Genomic DNA, 21,076 nt, shown 5'->3' on the forward strand with positions numbered 1-21,076 from the left:
ATGGGTATATTCTTCTCTGCTCCCTGCAGCTCTCCGTCTGTGATTTTGCTCTTACTTGCCCTTGCTGCGTCAGTGCTGTGTGGGGTAAAAAGACAGTCCCAGAGTGACAGAGATAGAGAGGCCATGCTAGGTCCCATTCTGAGAGTGAGGCTGGCTAAGTGTGGAGTTCCATTGAAATATAAAAGCCAGTACAAAACAGTGATTTTGACATAAGGCCTAGTGAATGGGTGAGAATAGGCCTCAATTCATTTTGTTTGAAGGTACAGGCACTCAGCTGAAGAAAAGTACGACTCAGAACTGAAATATTACTTACATTGTCCAATGGATTCCAAAAAGACATGTGGCATTGCAGATGCTGACTTTGTGTGAACAAGGAAAAGGCACAGGTGACAGATTTAAGGCTACCGAAGTGCACATGAAAGGAAATAAATACATTTGAAATACTGTGAATTCGAAAGTCAAAAAGGAGGAATGATGCATTACATTTTAGAAATAAAGTCAAGTGCTAGATTGTGTCTACCGATAAGAAAATACTTATTTTCCTCATACAAAATGACAGCATGTAAAGAGAAAGGCCTATTTTGTTTGGTGTACATTTGACCCCAAGACCTTTGGGGCTGGGTTTATCAAGGAAACAGGCTTGGAACCTCAGTTAAAAATATAAGAAATGTTGCAAGAGAGATCGGGACTGCAGGGATTTATAGATAACATGACCAACAGAAATGAGCTTTAAGGTCAGGTCCTCCATAAAGTGTGCATTAGCTTCGAGCAAAGACCCTTTGAAGCTCAGGAGAAGAGGGTAGAATGGCCTGGTCACATGCTTAAGGAGAAATTGAAACTTAGAGGGGGAAATGGGGGGGCATAAGAGTGAAACTAGGAGCACCTATTATCTAGTGCTATTGATTAACATTGAATACATATTCTCAAATAAAAAGTGCATGATGTGTCCCATCGAGCTCATCCCAGGTTAATTTTAAAGGGGATACAAGGCCATTTTGGACCATGGAAAACTGCTTTTTTTGTGATGTTCATAACTTCAGTTATGATGAAAATTATGATTCTGGCATTTTCATAAGTCTGAAGAACTGGAAAATTGGTGAAGTGGTAGACAGTGAAATTAATGTTGGAAGTATGTAGTGTCAGAGTTGTAACTATTATAGTGCAGCCACAAAGCGCAAAAAATGTTGGTTCTGCCCAGGAAGGGCATGCCAAAATAAAAATGAGTATTTTCCGACTCACCATAAAGTGTAGAATTCAAAAATATATATATATTAATGTAGTTAACTGAAAAATTAGCATAGCTGCCATGTTGGTAGATTTTCAGAACCCAAAAAGGTAAAACCCACCTGTCATTTTGGGATGATGTATTTTTCCCTCCTCCTTCAGCTTCCTTAACCCGTAACTCCCAACTTCTGGTCCTATCAGCAGGCAGTGGGCGTCTTGGTGGGAGGTGAAGGAAGAGTGCTAGCCAATCCTTACTGTGGGAGTTATGATAATGTAGGAGTGTCATCAGCCCTATAAGAGGTCAATTTGGCATCAGAACAGAACCTTTTCACGTTATTCTTGGAGGTAGCCTGCTGCCGCACTCTTGCGAGGAACAACTAGCAGAGAGGCCTCAATCCTTGCATTGGAGACAGTGACAGGGAAATCTCAAAGCTAACTGGGACCCCCATTAGATGAGCCAGAGGGAGTCGGGGTGCAGGAGAAAAGCCTTGACTGAAGCCCTTGCCCAGATCTGTGCTGTCCTCAGAGGAGCCCTGCTGTTTTTACCTGACCAAAGCCTCCCATGTCAGTAGACTAATCCGAAAGCTATGAATTCTGTGGGTAGCTACCTGACTTCATCACTTTCCATTAGTGGGTAGGAGTGGGGGGGTGAAACTGGGTATTAAATCCAATTCAAATTAATTGCACTATAGAAAATCACCCTATCCATATAAATTGAATTGTGCTGCGAACAGACCACCTTAATCCTTTCCATTACATTTTGGAGAGGGGTTAGCTGTGTAAAACTGTAGCGCAGTGAATTAAAGTTAAATCAATTAATTCCCATAGAAAATCACGGAATGAGAGTTGTTAGAGTTTGAAACTAACAAAGTTCATGCCCAGTGTCTTAGAGTCGGTATAAACAATAAAGACGTGGGTGCCTGTCCTTCTGAAACCCCCGACTCCTGTCCCGAAGGGGGTTTGGAGGGGTTGCTGAATCCCAAAAGAAGTAACCCTAAAAAGCTGCTATTCAAGTGAATGTAGAGTGGATAAAACATATTTTCCAATTTATTCCCAATGATTCCAAAGTCAGAATTAAAAGCCTTACATCTAATTTGTAGGTGTGTTGCACAAACACAATTTCCCATTGATTCCAGTGCCTCCCAAACCAGAATCCCAAAGCACTGCCTGTCCTTTGAATGTGTGTTGCAAAACGATTTTCCCATTGAGGTCTTTTTCCCAAACTTGCCTTTCAAATAAAAGCCTAAAAAAACGATTTTCCCATTTGAGTTCCTTTTCCAAACATTGCCTTTCTCAAAATAAAGCCAAAATGATTTTTCCATTATATTGTGAATGTTGTCTATTGGTTAATTTGCAATTAAATCCGATTTAATTTGTGACTGGATATTTCAAAATTCTACCTGTGTTGTTTTAATAACGGAAAGTAATTTGGAGTTGTGATTTTGTGTAGTGCCACAGCTTTGGTGGTTATTGTTGGTTGCTAGCCTTCTTTGTCAAACCTTAAATAAATATATATATTCTGACTATACACTGGCATAGTGTCTAGCTTGTTAGTGGTACATAGGGTATTTGATGGGGTGGTGCGAAAAAAGTGGGAGGCCTCACTAAAGTTGAATGTGTATAAGCGCTTTGGGTGCATGCCACCTTGCTTGGGGGGAAAGGAACTCCCTGAGTTGAGTGTGACTGCCTAATAAATCATAACAGCTCTGAGTTTGTTTTACTATAGATCAATCCCTGTGTAGCAAAGGCACTCACTCTCCTTGAAGCTTCGTCTCTGAGTGGTCTGCAGCTGCCCCAACCATACCACCATAAACACAAACACACACTCTGCTCAACCAAGTCATCTATGGCTAGCATTGTAAACTTGGTATGTGGACACTCTGGGTCCAGTCAAACACCCACCTCTGCAACCAAGGAACAAACACTATGCAGACTCCTAGCACTACAATCTGCATATACATGTGCACCTACACACATACCTTATGCTAACTAGCATTTTAATAGTGCACATCTGATTCCAAATGTCGCCTCACAGGGTTCTCAAGATGGCTTGTAGCACGGTGCCCTTTCTTGGTTACGTGAGATTTTTTTGTGTGAGATCTACAATATGTTGCAATTGTATTGCTGCATAATTGTTGTGGTGTCTTATGTGGGTCTGAGTAGTGGCAACATTTAGTAAGCACCTAATAGGTGGAAACAAATTCTATCATGTTGAAAGAAACATACGGGAGGTCTGCTGGGGTGAGTGTTTGGAAGAGGTGTCCAGGATGTCATGCATGGCGGCTTGTGATGTGCCAGAGCACTGCAAGAGTGCAGCTGTAGGCTATTCATACAAGATTGGCAGGAGGGTGTCCAGCTTTGCTGTTAGAACATGTAAATATTGTTCATACTTATCGGTTAGACTGCAGAGGTGAAGATAATAGCAGTAATATCAGGGTGAAATGGCCAGGTCTATAGGTAAGGTGAGGCTCTAGAGATGTAAACGTTCAGAGGAACCAGTTTATGGAGAGCTGGCAAGTTCTGAAGCCAATGTGTATGGGTGACATGAGATTGTAGGATGGCAACCTGTACAAGTCACCCTCTCTACGGATGAGCTGAGAATCTGGAGGGTTTAAGAGGGCAGACAACACTACTACGAGATGAATGTCATGTTCAAGTATATGAGACTCTGGCAATTTAGCATCATCAAGTGACTCCCATCTATATGTGAGGTGAGTCGCTGGCAAGTTATTGCGTTTGGGAGACTCCATAAGTATGTGAGGTGTGACTAAGGAAGTAGTGTGTTCAGGCGATGTGTTCACCCTGTCTAAGAGAGAATAGAGGAGGCATATACAGTATGAAAGACAGGTTAACTGTGTGAATGTATGTGTAGCAGTGCCCAGAGGGCCATCTTGTTCCCACCTCAGTTCTATTACTTCGCGTTCCTCTGCAAAGGACCATTATCACCTGTTGAATCCTAATATGGGAGGTCTTTGTTGTGGATGTCCAAGAAGCTGTCTGCCTGTAGCAGCTTCTTTCTGCCACCAAATGGTTAGCTACCTCCTCCCTTTACTCACCTCCGTAGGGATCAGAGCTGGTGCCGGAAAGTGTGTCACACAAAAATAAACAGCGCATAATGCTGCTAGAAAACTTGTGACGTGACCCCCATACTTTCTGTGCTGTGCAGTTCAGCAGAAAATACTCCATCTGCACTCATGGAGCAGGACTTGCAGTCTGTCTTCCGTTTCCATCAGTGTTGTTAGAACGTGCTGGGCTGCAATATTCATGAAAAGAAAGGAATGACTTAAAGGCCGCCCCCATAGTGTATGGCAGGCTGCAGGAGGAGGAACAGAGATCAAGAAAAATAAATCTGACTTCTCAGTTTTGTGTTTTGACCGGAAAATCGCAGGCCCACGCGTCTTATTATATCAAGCACCAAGGAGATTGTGGAGGTGAAAACGCAACAATGGCTGAGGTGAAACCATTTTGAATTACGGTCATTGGGGATCCCAAACCAAAGAAGCAATATGTTGTTAGCCATGACTTTGTTTTGGGTACCAGATACCTGGCTTTCTGCATCCCAAAAATGTCTCACGCTTCGGGTTATGTGCGCCTTTGAGATGATTACCTTGTTTAATGTCCACCTGACAGTGACGCTTTTATTAATAATGGTATGTCCCGTGTCTTCGTTGTGTAATCTCTTCAACCAATGGTTTTGTTCAGCTTAAAATATGTTCTCCTCTCCCCTTTCCATGCAGAGACGTGAGTTGTATTTAAACACGTATTTCTATAGTCCTTTTCACAGTTGTCTTCGGGTGCTGGGGAGATGAAATTGCTGCTGGCACAGTTTGCCGCTGAGCAGTCATAGGTTACCCACAGCAGGGCTCCACTTCATCAGCCGCTCTGTTGGAAGCAGAAAGGTGCCTTTGTTGCACTGATTCTTTAAATACCGGTTTACAGCAGTTAAAAAATAAATACAGCAGCTGACTAATTCAGTTAGGGCAATTTAGTCTTTCAATCTGGCGCTCTGTTGCCAGAAAGCGCTCAACGATTCTGCGGTGAAAGTAGCAGCACAGAGAGGAAAGTAACTGCCAGCGTTAGAGTTGTGGTGGAAAAAATTAATTATCTTCCCGCTCCCCTGAGAAAATCTAGACAAAGAAGCCAACGAGAATAGAGCCACCATCATGGATGTAATGCGCCTGTCCCCAAACTTTGTCAGTCAGTCTTCAACAGACTGTGTGCCTGCCTCTGCCTTCTATACAATTGCCTGTTTCTTGGTCTGTGTGATTTGGCAGTTCTGTGCACATACTGCCTGTTTTCCAAAAGAAAAGGTGGTTGCCCTCCTTTTGACTCTACCGCTGACCCTGTCTAAAACAGCATAATGTTATAATGTCCCCTTTGATATCTTCCATAGTTCTTTATACAATGTTCAACAACACCAGAAGGTATTTCTCTCCTCCCCTGGTTTCTTTCCCGCTCTTCACAGTGTTCACCAAGGTCACAGCCTCTCTGGTTCATTAACCTGCCAGGTACTGTGACTGTAGGGGTGATCTCGGAGGCAGTTCGTTATTTTGCCTGTGTCCCAAACCCTTCCTGGCCCTTCTTGTTGCTTCGAGGTCGACGGTCACCTAGCACACACTAGAACCCCCTGGTGCGAGCCCTAACACAATTAGAGCTTGTGCAGGGAAGCAAAGGGAATGCTCACGTGGTGCTTCCTGTGACAGAGCATGTGATTGGCTTTTTGACCAGGGGCTAGTTTGTACACAATAGAAGGGAAGCTAGGAACCCAGGCTTTTACAGGCAGTGAAACCTTACATTCCTAGCACCCAGTTGAAGTTCCTTAATGAAGAAGACCTTCAGAAAAGCCCTTAGCTTTCGTTCACACGCCTTGGGTGGGATGCCCAGAATCATCAAGATGGCCTCCCTCACTTTATTATCAAGGTGTTCAATCCAAAGACCCATCTTTATTATGGTTTGGGATGCACATCTCTGAATGTTTTTCATGGTATTTATAGGTTGCGACTTCACGCAATACTTCCTCAAACGTCTGGAGTCACCCTGCAAAGCCTGGCACATCAAATGTAGTCTTAGACATCTTCCTGACACCTCTCCCAAAATAGACTCAACTACCACCAATTGACCTTGAAGACCATCCGCCTTGGTATACAGTGGTACCATGGATGCTAACAGATGCAGCTTTCCTGGCTGAACCTGCTGGTCTGCAGCTTCCCCCAAGATGCACCTAGAAGGATAGAACCAGCTCCATGTTATGGTCTTGTCTGGAAGAAGTTGGATACTGACCTAGCTTTTGGTGTTATTTTCCATAAGCCATTGTGACTGGGGAATTCCACTAGCCAAAAGCACACCCCAAACACTCATCTTCAAATCTGGGTGCAGACACAGGGGTGGGCATGGAGCCAGAGGGTTGGCACATCCAGACAACATCCTGTGCAATGAAGAATCACCCCCAATATCCAGAGATCACTGCACACAGCAATCATGGTGGCACATCACCTTTACAACTGAACAGCCGCCTGTATCTAGACATAGGCTGCACTCCCATCCTCCAGCATTTGCCACATCATCTTCAGTCCAAGCCACTCCTACTTCAACTTAGGTGCTGAGGATCCGTTGGCTTGAGTGTATTAAGCATCCTGATCACAGAGGATGTGATGGTAAGCGAGAGAAACCCTCGTAGTGACACTATGTGGCCCGCACTCCAGCGACCTCCTGTTGCGAGCAGCGATTATTAAGAAGAAGTTTTTATTTGAGGGTAGGAAGATTTTGCTCTTTACAAAGGATTGCTGTATGGACAGAAATCTTTGTTGCTAGAGATAAGAGGAGAGGATCAGGGTGATTAACGAGGGGAGTTGTTTCAAATTGTGGAGGTGAAGGCTGCTAGATATTTCCTAAAGGGTTTGAGGGATGTGGCACAAATGGCACCAGGGACTGGGCACACTGCACATTAAGGGCATGAATTCCTTCTAAGTGTGTCCAATACAAAGCACTTATAGACCCTTTTAGTTGGTCCTTGTGCTTGTGGGTGCAAGGCTGCAAATCTTTGAAACGATCTGAGTACCAATTTTAGTTTGGTGATATTGTATATGAAATGTTCTATGTAATGCGCTTTGGCGAGAGCGATATATAAATAACAGATTAAAAAAAAAGAAAATGAAAAAATGGGGGCGTGCCACCTACCTACCATGTCAAATTTCTTAATTGTAAGTGGAGAATTTTTTTTTGCGATTTCAAATCAATCGATTTTACCAGGGGTTCACCTTCTGTCCATGTATATCTATCAAAGAACAATTTTGGAGCTGCATTCAAAGTTATCTCTAACTTTGGCAATTCTTAGATTTCTTTATGAAGTGTTGGTTTCTTGAAAATGTTTTGCTTCTTCCTTTGGTAAATTTTAATATAATTAATTTTCAGTGAAGGAAATTGTATTGGGTATATCAAAGGTTTTGTATTTTAAAAGTATAAGGTTTAATTGTAACTGTTGCACTAAATAAAAACAATACCAGATTATCTGTAAAAGTGGGACACTGCCTCCTAGTTATCCAATCTCTTTTCCTCACGCTGGGCCCCATGTCTCCTTAGAGGTTAGTAAGTACTAAGAAGTGCTGTAATTTTCTTTCCAAGCCGGGGTTTTGGCAGCTGGGGATATAATGATCTATTGGTTTATTCACTGAACATTATTTATCTCTAGATAAAATGCATGGGGGAAACAGAGCTTGCATTCCAAGCTTGGTGATTGTCTGGAGAGCTGAAGGCAGTGTGAAGAGCAAAGGAGAAGCATGGATGGAAGCGTCCTACGGGTGTTCGGAGCCTGTGTGCAGACTGTCTGATTGCATAAAGAGAAGAAAGCATGCTCTCATAGTTGTTTCAGTGCTTTCTGAGCTCTGACCCACTTTGATTACACAGTACTATGATGTATTCATGTATACAAAGTCACATGACGGTGAAAGTGACTTTAATTACTATCTACATCTGTCGCAAAAATTGAATTTCAAACTCTAAAAGGCAATCATTCTGAAAGGCAATCCTCTACAGTAATAACTGCTGGAATGATTCACACGAAATGTTCTCAAGAAGGTGGCATCTGGGCCCAATTCCGTGCTTTCGTTTACTTTGGCGAAAGTCCATCCGAGTTTTTTTTATTTTATAACAAAAACTAGTTTTAAAAAAAGTATATAGGTTTAATGTGTTGGGTCCGTGGACATTATTAACCCAGGAATGTGATTGGCTAAAACATGTGTGCCCAACTGCCGTCCTGGATACAAATTGCAAGAACGTTTGAAATGGGCATAGCACATTGTGCTGGCCTGGCGAATGTACTGTCCGTGATGGGGACCAGGGCATACCACAGAGGAGGGAGCGGGACATTTGCCTGTTTCAAGAAAAAAACATGGCAAAATGTGGCAGAGGGATTTGCAGACCTGGGAGTAGTACCCGAAGGGATACATGTATTACCTTGTTTGCATCCCCTGGCAATTTTAGAGTGAAATTGGACTAGACAGAACAATACTATTTCGGGGGAGGGTGCGGGTGAGGATATGGGGCGGGGAGGTTATAATTTGGGCCTAATGGCTATAAGCCAATGAAACATTCCAAAATGCATTTGCAGCTTACTATAATTATAGTTTTAACGTTTCTGAACTTCCGTCTGGCGGGTGGGGGCATTTTTTGGCCAATCTTATGGGAGAATCAAAATGAAACCGTTCCTTTTCAATTACTTATTTCGGAAATGTACAGAAGAGTAGCTTCACAGATAATGGACGGAGCCTTGTCACAGGCCATGCCCATCAGGCAATTCACATAGTGTGGTGGTGCCTAAGGCATGGAAGGCCTTGCCTTGGGTACAGTGGCCAAGTTGGCCATATCCAGCACACACTTTAGGTAGGTTCAACGCGCCCATGCCCTGGGTAAAAGTCCTGCCCTGAGAACAATCACTCTTGGTATGGAGAGATACCCAACCAGTGGGCACTCTAGTTAAAGTCAACATGCCCAGGCCATGGTTAAAAGCCATGCCCTGTGGCCATGGATAGAAGGGTCCCTGTACCCAGAGCATAACTGCAGGTAATGATCCAGGCACAGTGACTGGTAGCTTGATCAAATAGTTCTGGAATATGCCATTAAAAAGTGCACTCAAATATATTTGTTGAATAAAGTTGTTGCTAAACTTTTGTCATAAACACCTTTGAAATTCACTGAGAAAATTACAGTTGAAGGCACGTTATGGTTGCAATAAAAATGCTGAAACCACAGAAATTATGTAGGTATGGTTAGAAAAGCAACCACAATTCCCCCACCACCATGCACAACTCTGGACAGCACACATCACGAATGACATCATTTTTGACATCTTGGATGACATCACATATGGCGCCAATTTGTGAGCACCCTGAGGGAAATAGGACAGTGAGAATGTCTTTAGGTTATGCAACTGTACAAAGCATGTCCTTGGGCCATGTCCACTGGGCACAAATGGTAAGTGTGGGGTACGGAAGAAAGGCGTGCCGTAGATGCAGCACTCGCAGTATATGGTTGCATGTGGGTAGGGTGAGGATGAACAGTTACCATACATGCAGTGCTACCTGGTCATGTCCTGTGGCCAGGCGCAGCAGTCACTGTTGACTAGGGTACATGCCCACTAGGTATGACCTGCTGCCATGTCCAGTGGTTAGTCTGCTGAGGCATGGCCTCAGGCACAGCAAACCTACCTGGCTTGCAGCCATGTCAATCAGTCACTCTGCCCAGGCTATGTGCGTCAACCATGCCCAAGGCAATGGCCCTACCTTCACCGCCCACTAGGCATGGCCTGGAGCCTAGTCGAACAGAGACATTTGCTCCTTTTTGCCAATGGGCAGCTACCAGGGCCCAGTGACTCTATGTACCACTTTCGCATCCAAGGTTGATGTCAATCCATCCATCGGATGAATGGGAAATGTCTTATATGGGCCTCCCTATAACCTTGCCACCCCCACCCCCCAACAGAGGGAATTACACCATGAAACGTTTCAGGGTGATTTCCAGTGGATTGTACATCTTTATTCTGATGTTTAATACAGTTCCATCGCAAAGAAGATGGGAAAGGTTATTTTTGGACCATCCTTACAGTTTTGCCCCGCCTTCTTTCTGAGCAGGACTTCACAAAACATTCCAAAAATATTCACAGTTGGCTATTTGTTTCCTGGAAGTTTTCATACAGTTCAGCCGATGGGGACTAAGTTATTAGCCTTCTAAAAGTGGCTTTTCCTGTGTGCAATCTCCATCTTACTTTGCCAGAGCATGCATATACGTGCATACTACTGCACCTCCCATGAATAGTCCCTGGTTTTTCTTAAACGAGGCATATTGCACCCCAAAGGTACATGTTCTCTCCCACTCGAAAGTCGGGATAATCAGTGCCATTTGGGACTGATATATCCTCCTTTCAAATATGTTTGCAGCACAGGAGCTGAAGATCTGCATTCGGATCTGGGCATCCAGAATGGTGGGCGATTGAATCATTTTCAGTGCCATATCATCCAATCAGATTCCTCTGTTGAAGTTTTAAATAGATCCTCTGGCTATCTGCAGACCCAATGCAAGAAAATCCATGTGGGCTTTTGGCCTACTCCTTGGTTTGGGTTTTTTTAAGCAAAAAAGCTGAAATCATTTTCACCAAACCAAGTGAAGATTGCCAGTTTGGTACATATCCATCCTGTGGCGTTTTCACAATGGGAGGGCATACATTCACAATTGGGAGTTTAAATTGGATTGCAAATTTAAGGATCCCCCAATAACCTGCCCTGCTCTCACCCCACAGATTAAACTTTACAAAACAGTTCAAATTAATTAAGTTAATGTATAACTTGGGGCACAACAGCTGTATTCTGAGTTGGAAGAAAGTCCGGTATAGGTGTTAAAGAGAAGTGCAAACAAAAACCAAGGACGGCTTGATTGGAGGTATACTGCAAATCATGCTTCGAAGGAAAATAAATAAAATGATATGTTCAAACCCCCAAAATTGGTGTCTCATTAGGCCTGGACCAGCCTTCTTAGGCAGCATTCCTAAATCCTATCTCTTGGGTCAGCTTCATCCCGGGGACCGAGGGCCAGTGTAAGGGTCAGACATTCCTACGGGGACTAGGGATATGCCAACTATACAGTTTGAGCAAACAAAAATAGGGTTAACAGAGTCGGAATGGAGGAGTAATGAAGTTGAGCTTGAAGGTCTATTCTAATAAGACCTAATGTCATTCTCCAATGTCCAGCCCTTTATTCCAACAACACTATAGCAGGGGTGCCTCACCCTGTATTTTTTCTTCAGTTAAAACAGTCTGAGGATACTTCAAGCACTCCATTTGACTTCGCCGTTGTTCTTGATGAATTGATGATTGCTTCAGGAGACATGTCACCCTTCTAGGTTCTGTGGTCATACATTCAGCAGTTTCTGACTTGGTAAACACCTTGTGGTTGCCTCTGGTCCTAGGGACACCTTCAGATGTTACCAGTAAGAACCCTCCCTGCTTGGGTGCTCTTCAGACTGAAGTTATACTCACCAACCAAAGAAGGGTCACTCTACCAGGCAGGAGCCCGTTACAAGCTCGGGTTTCTTCTTTGCAAATCAGAGCCCACCACAGTCTGAGATGTCTCCTTATCAGGGTTAGGGTTCTCCCACAGTATGTGGAGACCTTCGGGAGGAGAGCTGACTGCATTTCTTCTTGGTTCTGGTGGCCTATGGCTTCCACCAGGGTCGTGGCTATAGCCCCTGGCAGGCTCTGTGCAAGGTGCCTTCCTTGCAATGTCACCAACAGTGCTATGCCAAGCAGTAATCTCCTTCCACAGTCTCACTCTCTTTCTGACCTCAGAACTTCCCCAATAAGCAACTCTCTGAATGCCTTTCGCGATCCCCCAAAGCAGGTTACATTCTAGTGCATGTTATGCTGTCTGTGATTAACGGTGCTGTTGTCTCATTTGCCTTTGTCATAATATTGGCTAACGATTCCTTCCCCTTCTTTCTCCCCATGTACATCTCCTCTTTTCCTTTTCCGGCACATGTGTTACGTTGCTGCATGTAATCTACTGTGTGGATTGTCAGCTCACTATGTGCAGAGATGTTAAGACTGCCAGTTGCCATGTTGGGATCATGAGCTCCTGTCATGGTGGCCGGGCAGCTCCTTAGGTTTGGGTCGCCAGTCAACTTTCTATATTACAGCGCACAGAGTGCTGTGCGTGAGTAACCTGCCCACTGGCTCCTGTTCCCAAGCTACTGCTCACTTCTCCTCCTCCACCCACGACAATACCTGCATTTCTTTGCCTCCGAACTCTTGATGAGAGCTTCTTCTGCTGCATGAATGGGCTGGCAGAGCAGACACTGCGGGCCTGGTGTTTTTGTGACAGTGTTCTTTTAAGCTGTATCTTAACATTGATGTTGTTTGTGATTCTGATCCTAAATATGTATTGATTGGAGCTCTAAAGTGTAGAACACCTACCCTTTCACCCTGTGTAGTTCTTCCTGTGTGGCTCAAAGGGGAGACACTTTCCGGAAAGTTTGTTTTGGAACTGCCTTCTTGCTGGGCTTCGGAAGATTAGCTGGGCTCTGGGGAGTCCTCCATACTTCACCTCCTGAAGTCGCATCACAAAGTGAGTGTCCTCCCTGGTCCCCAGAGTCCAACAGTCTTTCTTTATGACCCCCCCTGGAAGGGATTGTTTCACACTGTGCACTCTCCGATGCAGCGTGCCACTCGGGAAGCATCTGGCCTGTGGCCCGATGGTAACCAATGGGCCTTATTACTTTGCTGTAATTGATGATGTATTTTGTGATGTCATTGTAAGCCATCAGTAAGGCCATTAATTGTGTCGTTTGTGGTCAGTGAGGTCATGAGCAGCGCAAAGAAGCCTTGGAAGACCTGTAGTTAAGGTTGTGTAACTACCTTAACCAAACATTTATGGGTGGTCTGCATTATCCTGTAACCTTACTGTCCATGCTACTGATCTTGAAGTACTTTTCTGAAATGTGTTTATCTGAAAGTGCTGAAATTGACCAATATGTATCTGTCTCGCAACACTTTGGAGGGGTAGTTTATATTCAAACCTAGTTCTATAAGTAACCACGGAACGGCCTTATGCAAAACATCAGAAGGCACCAGCCAGCTAGCTCTTCTTTCAAATGCAAATGTTCTGGAGTAGATATATTTCTCTCCACACCTGCAATGGACTGCAGGAACAGGTCATGTGGGAAAGTCAATGGGAAATATATGTATCTTCCCGCGCATAATAAACTTTGGACCCCTGAGCACATCTGCATGGCATTGTCTGCAGTCATTTCAACCCATTCAAGTTAGTCAAAGACAACATTTATAAGTCATGTTCAATGGATGTGGAAATCTAGGCTTAACGATGGAGCTGCTGATGCCTGCTTAGTAATATGCTGTCAATAATGCGACGTTGATCACGATTCCCATGCCCAACTCTTTACCTCAATCCCATTATTGGCCCCTTCAGTGCATTCTGACGGTTTCTCCATCAGACAAGCCACATGAAAACCATGCATGCCAGCCTCATGGGGTCTGCAAGATGGCTTTGAGGTTTGTAGTTCCAAGTCCATTTCAATTTAAAAACGAGGATTTGAAGATTTTACCCCAAGTATTCCTAGAAGGAAAAGCCCAAATGCTGACAAAGCCATCTCCTGAGGAAATGAGGGCATTTCACCACTCTTCAGTCTCCCTTGCACTCAGTGGCCCTTTCTAGGCACTCACTGAAGCTGAGGAAATGCCTACTGGGGAGAGACTAGTCTAAGCTAGCAATACGGACCGGACACTGAAACGTGGCCTTGACGCCAGATTCATCCCGTGTAGGTCTTCAAAAAATCCTTATGGAAATGAGAAATGCATATATATAGGCAAATGCTGGGCGGCCGCCCTCGACTTCATTGTGCAGGATTTTCTACACGTTCTGAATATTTGTTTAGCCGCTTTGCACAGCACCTTTGCTTGTCTATTGTTGAGACAATGAATGTTCTTTTCGCGTATCAATAACCGGGTGATTATCTGCAGGGTCTGGGAGATGGATGTTGCTCTCCGTCCGCTATTGAGCGTCTGTGCTGTGTGCGATCGATAGGTATCACAGCAGCGTGTAATGGGGGCACGAGGGACAGCGTCTAAGCAATAAAAGCCTGGCCCGGGGAGACCCTTTTGCACCAATTAAACCTGGCATCAGGCGAGTGGCTGAATCAAGCCGGTCAGTCAGTGAAGTGCAGTGGCGGGCGCACTCGTGGGAATCCTAAATGCTACAAAGGGCTGAAAGACTGGGAGGGCAGGGGGGGCAATTCCATTTCCAATGAAACATGGAGAGCCTCATTACGACCCTGCCGGTCCGGTAACAACAGTGATGGCAGACTCACCGGCACCGTTGTTACTGGAACGGGAAAGAGTACAAGTTTGCGACCGGGATGCTGTCCCGCCTACCAGGTCTGACCTGACAGGCGGAACGGCACGCACTCGCAGACTTTGACGGAAGCACCAGCACTGTTGCACACGGTGCCTGTGCTTCCGTCCACCCCATTCTCAATGAGTCCTACGGGACTCAAATGGGAATGGGGAGTTACATTTTCTGGCGCCGAAAAAAAACACGACACCAGCGGCAGCCTGCCGTTTTTACCGGCACGGCTACCGCCGGAGTTGTAATGAGGGCCATGGTTTCCATATGTCCGTCCTTTTCTCCTGTCTGTACAAATGTACATGTGTGATTCTTTACTCTGCGGCATGTGACAGACTTTCCATGCATCAGCTCCAGTGCAGCCCTTCTTGACCTGCAGACTGGGACCCATAGTTCCAGATGCGGTCTCAAAAATCATTGGTAAACTGCTCCTCACCGGAGACCAATCACATCCCAGTGCCTATCCCCAACCGCGGACTATCCCCACTGAAGGCCCACACTTGCCCTCAGGCCCATCCCCACGTCAAGGCTCATCTCTCTTCATCTTAATCCCATCCTTGGCCTGGGGTCAGGCGATAGCATGCGGCTCACCCCACCCTGAAGCCCATCCCGGGCCAAGGCTCTGGCGTACCTCAAGACACATCCCAGCCCAAGACCCATCGCTGATCCTAGCTCATCCTGAACCCAGTGCCCATATCTGCCCTATGGCCGACGGCCACTGTGAGCCCCTTTCCTGTCCTGGGGCCCATCTCCACCCAAAGCTCATCCTTGCGCCTCACTAGAGTCAGAACTAGGGAACCACGTTAAATGTAAAATCTTCTAAAGAAATGAATTCCCACTAGATTGCTATTTTTGATACAACCAACAGACATTTTAACATTTACTCTTTCTTTGTTTTAGAATCATAAAGAAGACCATAGACCCAAAATGTAGATTGAAAGAAAATTCAAAATCACCTTGGAGTTCTGTTCCTTTATAAATCACTCAGCTCATAGGCTCTTGCTTTTTATGCCAGAGAACAATGATGTGACCGTTAATGTCATCACAATGTACAGCTTGAGGTAGACTGTATATTATAGTTCAGTCACTGGATGACATTGCATTAAAAGTACCACCTGCTCAGTTGTCTCAATAGGGGGGTTGGGGTTAGACAGTCTGTGGCATTGACTATTATCTTAAGTTCTCATTGAATTCTTATCGATTCTAACGATAAGCTCCAAAAGCTGGCTTTTTTTTACTTCCACTGCAATTATGCCAAAAAATGCAAACCAGCTCTTCAACAACGGGAGGAACTCTGCTGATAATTTTTGGTGGCCGATCACAATGTGCATATACGTTTCAGCAGTATTCACCCCCACTAGGAGCTCGACCGCCTTAAACCCAAAGGGCCTCATCACTAGTTGGGTGGTAGCCCTTAAATGCGGCTGTAACGCTATTATGTCCGCATTTAAGGGTTGGCCCAATCATGAGTTGGGCAGAAAATTGGAGTTTTACCTCCAGCTCTTTGCTGGAGGTAAAAGGGCCTCAGCATGAGTTGGGCGGTAGCCTTTAAATGCTGTGGTAATGGGGCTACTGCCACATTTAAGGATCCGCCCAATCATTAGTATGGCGTGTTTACCCCCAGCTCAGAGCCGGCGGTAATTGCACTGAAAATTCCCCATTCGGTCCCCAGGACCGAATGGGGAATAATGTTTACCGCCCAACCTGTGATCCTGCGGTAATACCACCAGATGGGTGGCTGGTAACGCAAATAAAGTTGGGCGATATCCCATTAGGGATAACGCCCAACTCGTGATGAAGCCCAAAACCTCAACTTTCCAAACGATTAGAGTAGCGCTAATTGCGCCGAAAAACCCCATTGGGAATGGGAATTTACAGTCATACGGCTACTTGTGATGCAGTGCTAACAGCACCGGATTGAGTAGTGGTAGCGCTATTTGCGTTAGCAGTATCTCAGATGTATTACCACCGGGATATCGCCAATGCTGTGATAGAGCCCAATGTGTGCAATTTGAACCATTCTTCTCAGGCTGTATTCATGTTCCTCGTTCGTCTGCCTTTCATTTCAAAGTGGAAAGAACAATGGTCTCTTTTCTTCTGCCCTAGGGAATTCTTGGCTCAGGGTTTGCACTAAAGGTGCAGGAACAGCATCGGCAGAAGCATTTTGAGAAAAGAAGGAATCCAGCGGCCAGCTTAATCCAGGTGAGTCTTGGCACCAAACAGTCCTATGTACATTGACCCTGTCTGCTTTGCAGATGATGGCAGGTAAGTCTTGCCCGCCCCTATGAATCGGGCGGGGCTTGGTCCAATAATCTGCAATGGGCAACACATGAGCACACTATATGCTTCAGTAGGATGGGAGTCCTTCCCTAGGGATAGCGGCTTTCAATGGCCATTCAGCCTCCCCAAAGTAGCAACACTTCCTCACGGTCTTGGCTGGGTCATATGTCGCTGGGCTGAGGACCACTGCAAGAGATCTGCTTAGCCACTGAATCCAACACTCGTACACGCCCACCTAAACCTTGCAGAAAACATAATGATTATGGAAGAGGGATAGCAAAGAAAATGCAGCACCCTCCTTCACTTTCCTTGCCCTTTCCTCTGTCCCCTTCCCTTGCTTTGAGCTGGAGAGGGAGCAGCATGCAGAAGTGGCATTTTTCCCTGACTAGCTTCCTCTTTGCTAAATCTCTCTCCCCGTCCCAAGATGGCTGAGCCAGCCATCATTCATGAAAGTGCACGGAGAAAGAAAATGTGCTGGTCTTGGCTGTTTCCACTGTGCCCGCCTTGTAGACGCAAGCCTAGCGGAACTCTTATTTTATGAATAAGTAGCTTCATATCTATCTGATTTACTGCTAATTAAGAGTGGGGAGTGCTTTCATTAAATCCTTTTAGATTAAATGCCCTTGATTACAATTGATTTCGCTTGAATGAAGGCGCTGCCAAAAGTGCAATGTGGCTGTCAAAGCGCGCAGGGCGAGGCAGGTCTCTGCAGGATGCTGATCCATGCAAACCGGGACGGGAATGGTGGCTGATCTTGCTTCGCATTTATTGTTTTTAGGTGCTATTCTGGGACAGCTCATTTCAATTACCCAGCACTTATCGTTCCCTGCACTGGCGCACTAATATTTAGCTTCGCTAATAGAAGCTGCAAAGGAAGGCTCCCTGTGCATCTGCTGCTCCTTCTTATGGAATTCCCTCTTCCCCCCATCCCCCATGAAAATGTAGTGCGCATCCATCGAGGGAGAAGCGCAGAGCTGCACAGTCCATTGGGTAACAAAGTTTCAGGATCATGTGTATAGGCCGATTGAGCAAAACCAGTTTCTATTTTTTCAGGAATCGGAGAAGCTCACCAACATGTCCCAGTTACTCTCTGTTTATGTTTATGTTTATTAAATTTATATAGCGCTTTAACCCAAAGCGCTTTACAAGTTTAAGCTTCTCAACAGAGTTTGTGGGATTGGCCCGAGGCTGTTCAAGACAACATGCTGATAGGGAAGCAGATGGCAAGCTGGCATATCCTCCTGCCTAGCCACACACTGCACAGCTGACACTTAAGTCATTTCAGCCTTAGAAATAGCAGTGGAAGCCCTGGGTGTGACCCAGATCATAAAAGGTTCGGGTCTGAGATGTTCAGCAGCTGCCATTGCATTACATATATGGTGGACATTCTCTACAACTCTAACATACTTGCCAAAGTGCTGGATATTCACTCTTTCTCCTAGTGGTGCATTAACTGGTTTTGAGTTCTGCAAGTGGTGACTTACTTGAGGAGAGGAGATGTCTAGAAGGGTAGTCTTCTGACAGTTTGGCACTCAAATGTTTCTGGGCAGTTCCGGAAATGGAAATGTGGCACATTTCCATTTCCGGAACTGCCCAGAAACATTTGAGTGCCAAACTGTCAGAAGACTACCCTTCTAGACATCTCCTCTCCTCAAGTAAGTCACCACTATAAAAGGAGCTTTAGGTTCAGTCTGGCTCCCAGTGGGGTTGCTTGAGGTTTCTATCCGGTGAGACACTTTAGGACTGATTTACAAAGCGTTTTCCAATGGGACTTTCCCATTGAAAAACGTGTTTGTAAATCAGGCCCTTTGTCTGAACCAACCGCATTGCTTAGGGGGCAGTGCCCTGCAGCCACTATAACATGGGAGGAGCTTCTGGAGCAGCTCACTGCAATCTGACTCGAGGCCTGGTGGCCGCTCATTCTTCAGAAAGGAAGGCTTGCATTTTCCTGAAAACTCTACGTGCCAGTGGTTCTGTGGGCCACCTTGTTTGCAGGGCCTCCATAGTATGCCATTAAACAAACAGTGCAGTTATTTTCAGAACAAAGAACTGTTTTTCAAGGTTGGGCCTTGATCCTAGAAGTAGGAACACTGTTTTAGAATGTTTAGGCTCGTGACGTTGGTTTACACCCACTAGTTCACTCTGTGAAAAAATGAGGTTGTGTAGGTAGGTCGTGTTAGGTGAGCAGATGGCAGAGTTGGCTATTGGAGGGTTTAGTTCGCCTGCACAGATTCATAAAAATAGCATGAGTATAAATCTCCTCGTCCATGCTGGCAAAAGGAGCGCCCCAAGCTGAAGATGTCAGTTTAGTCGAATATATAAAAAAAATGCTGATACACATTGAATTAGGTTAGACACTTGTCTGGCAAACGAGGTAAAATGCACTTGCGTGCCATACTTGCAAAACCAGTTGCACAATCTGCTCCACAGATGCAATATCAATACAGGATTGGCAGCGCGCATGAGAGAATTGACTAAAATACATTATAAGCATGACACTGTAATTCAAACTGCACTTGTGCCTGAAGGCTTTGTAGATTTCATGGTTGACAATAAGGAAATCAGCAGGAGACCTGTCGGTAAAGACACTTTTCATGCTGCCCGAGCAATTGCTTGGCCAGATAGGCCTGGTGCCGAGCTTTCCAAAATCAGCATTGGTAGACCTGTCGGTAAAGACACTCATCATGCTGCCTGAGCCCTTACTCGGCCAGGCATGTCAGGTGCTGACCTTTGTGAAATCAGCATTGGTAGACCTGTCGGTAAAGACACTCATCATGCTGCCTGAGCCCTTACTCGGCCAGGCATGTCAGGTGCTGACCTTTGTGAAATCAGCATTGGTAGACCTGTCAGTAAAGACACTCATCATGCTGTCTGAGCCCTTACTCGGCCAGGCATGTCAGGTGCTGACCTTTGTGAAATCAGCATTGGTAGACCCGTCGGTAAAGACACTCTTCATTCTGCTCGAGCAATTGCTTGGCCAGGCAGGCCAGGTGCTGACCTTTCCATAATCAGCATTGGTAGACCCGTTCTTAAAGACAATTTTCATGCTGCCCGTACCCTTCCTCGGCTAGGCAAGCCAGGCCCTGATCTTTGTGAAATCAGCATTGGGAGACCTGTGGGTAAAGATGCGTTTCATGCTGCCCAAGCCTTTGCTTGGCCAGGCAGGCCAGGTGCTGACCTTTGTCTTTAGGATCTAAAGCTAAGCAAACCGCAGTCAGTTGCTCCTGAAACCTACCTCTTAAAGAGATGTATGCCTGATGATTGAAAACATTGACCATGGCCCAGAATATACAGTAGTCTACAAAAAGATGGCCCTTTTATTTATCTAGAAAAAATATCTGTCATTAGAGAATCCCTGAGGAACCACTTAAATCTGTCTTCAGTTATGACCCATGATAGCAACCATGTGATATTTGCAATCATGCAAGTGAAAGCTCACAAACTGAGTACTGAGAGGTTCAGCCCCACCTGGCCAAAAGTGTATGATGACTAAGTTTGACAAGGGGCGATTATCTGAAGACTAAGGATGGTGGCGTTGAGGATGTGCCATAGAACCTGTGACAGGCCGAGACACCTTCACCAGACAAGCCTATATTCATCAAGCAAGAACAATGGAACATTCAGCAATAGTTTACTCTTTCATTTTAGCACATCCAACAACAACCTATTTATCAAATCTTTAGGAAATGACACAAACTCCTACACCATGCAGTGTGGTTAGATTGAAACTGAGGAACATACTTACATGTTACAAAAAACCTTCCACTCGCCACCAATGGAATCATGCCTTCAATTCAAGGTATTTTTCTTAATATGTTACTGCATGGGCAGCAGAGCCGCAGCAAAGAAATGTTCTACACAATAAACTGGGGTCTGGGATGAACCATGGAGGTACTAGTTAATGCCTCAAAGGTACGTAGTTCTGTCAGATCCAGTGGCAGGTTCTCCATAGACAGATTGTAGCTATGAAAAACCCTGCAACTGTAATCAGAATTACAAAACCCAATGATTTAAATGGCAGTAAATATTTTTAGTTCATTTTTCGGCAAAAGTGCCGAAAGTTGATTCAGCTTGCAGAGTAGTGCTATAAAATATTAAAATAAACTTCAAACGCCAGGCTGAAGATCAAGCGCTCAGTTTGGTGATATACAGCCACCACTCTTGCCCG

The 21,076-nt window shown here is 45.1% G+C and overlaps 1 protein-coding gene across 2 annotated transcripts in view; it reads left to right on the forward strand.

The window, feature by feature from the left end:
- KCNQ5 (potassium voltage-gated channel subfamily Q member 5) overlaps positions 1 to 21,076 on the forward strand; it is a 1,047,762-nt gene that overhangs the window by 774,687 nt on the left and 251,999 nt on the right. For both annotated transcript variants that reach the window (XM_069606244.1, XM_069606245.1), the window contains exon 7: positions 16,735 to 16,830. In XM_069606244.1, the coding sequence (XP_069462345.1) occupies positions 16,735 to 16,830 (96 nt within the window). The remainder of the gene's footprint in view (positions 1 to 16,734; positions 16,831 to 21,076) is intronic.

Source organism: Ambystoma mexicanum, chromosome 4p, assembly GCF_040938575.1.
Source record: "Ambystoma mexicanum isolate Mex_15411 chromosome 4p, UKY_AmexF1_1, whole genome shotgun sequence".
Classification (NCBI taxonomy): Eukaryota; Metazoa; Chordata; class Amphibia; order Caudata; family Ambystomatidae; genus Ambystoma; species Ambystoma mexicanum.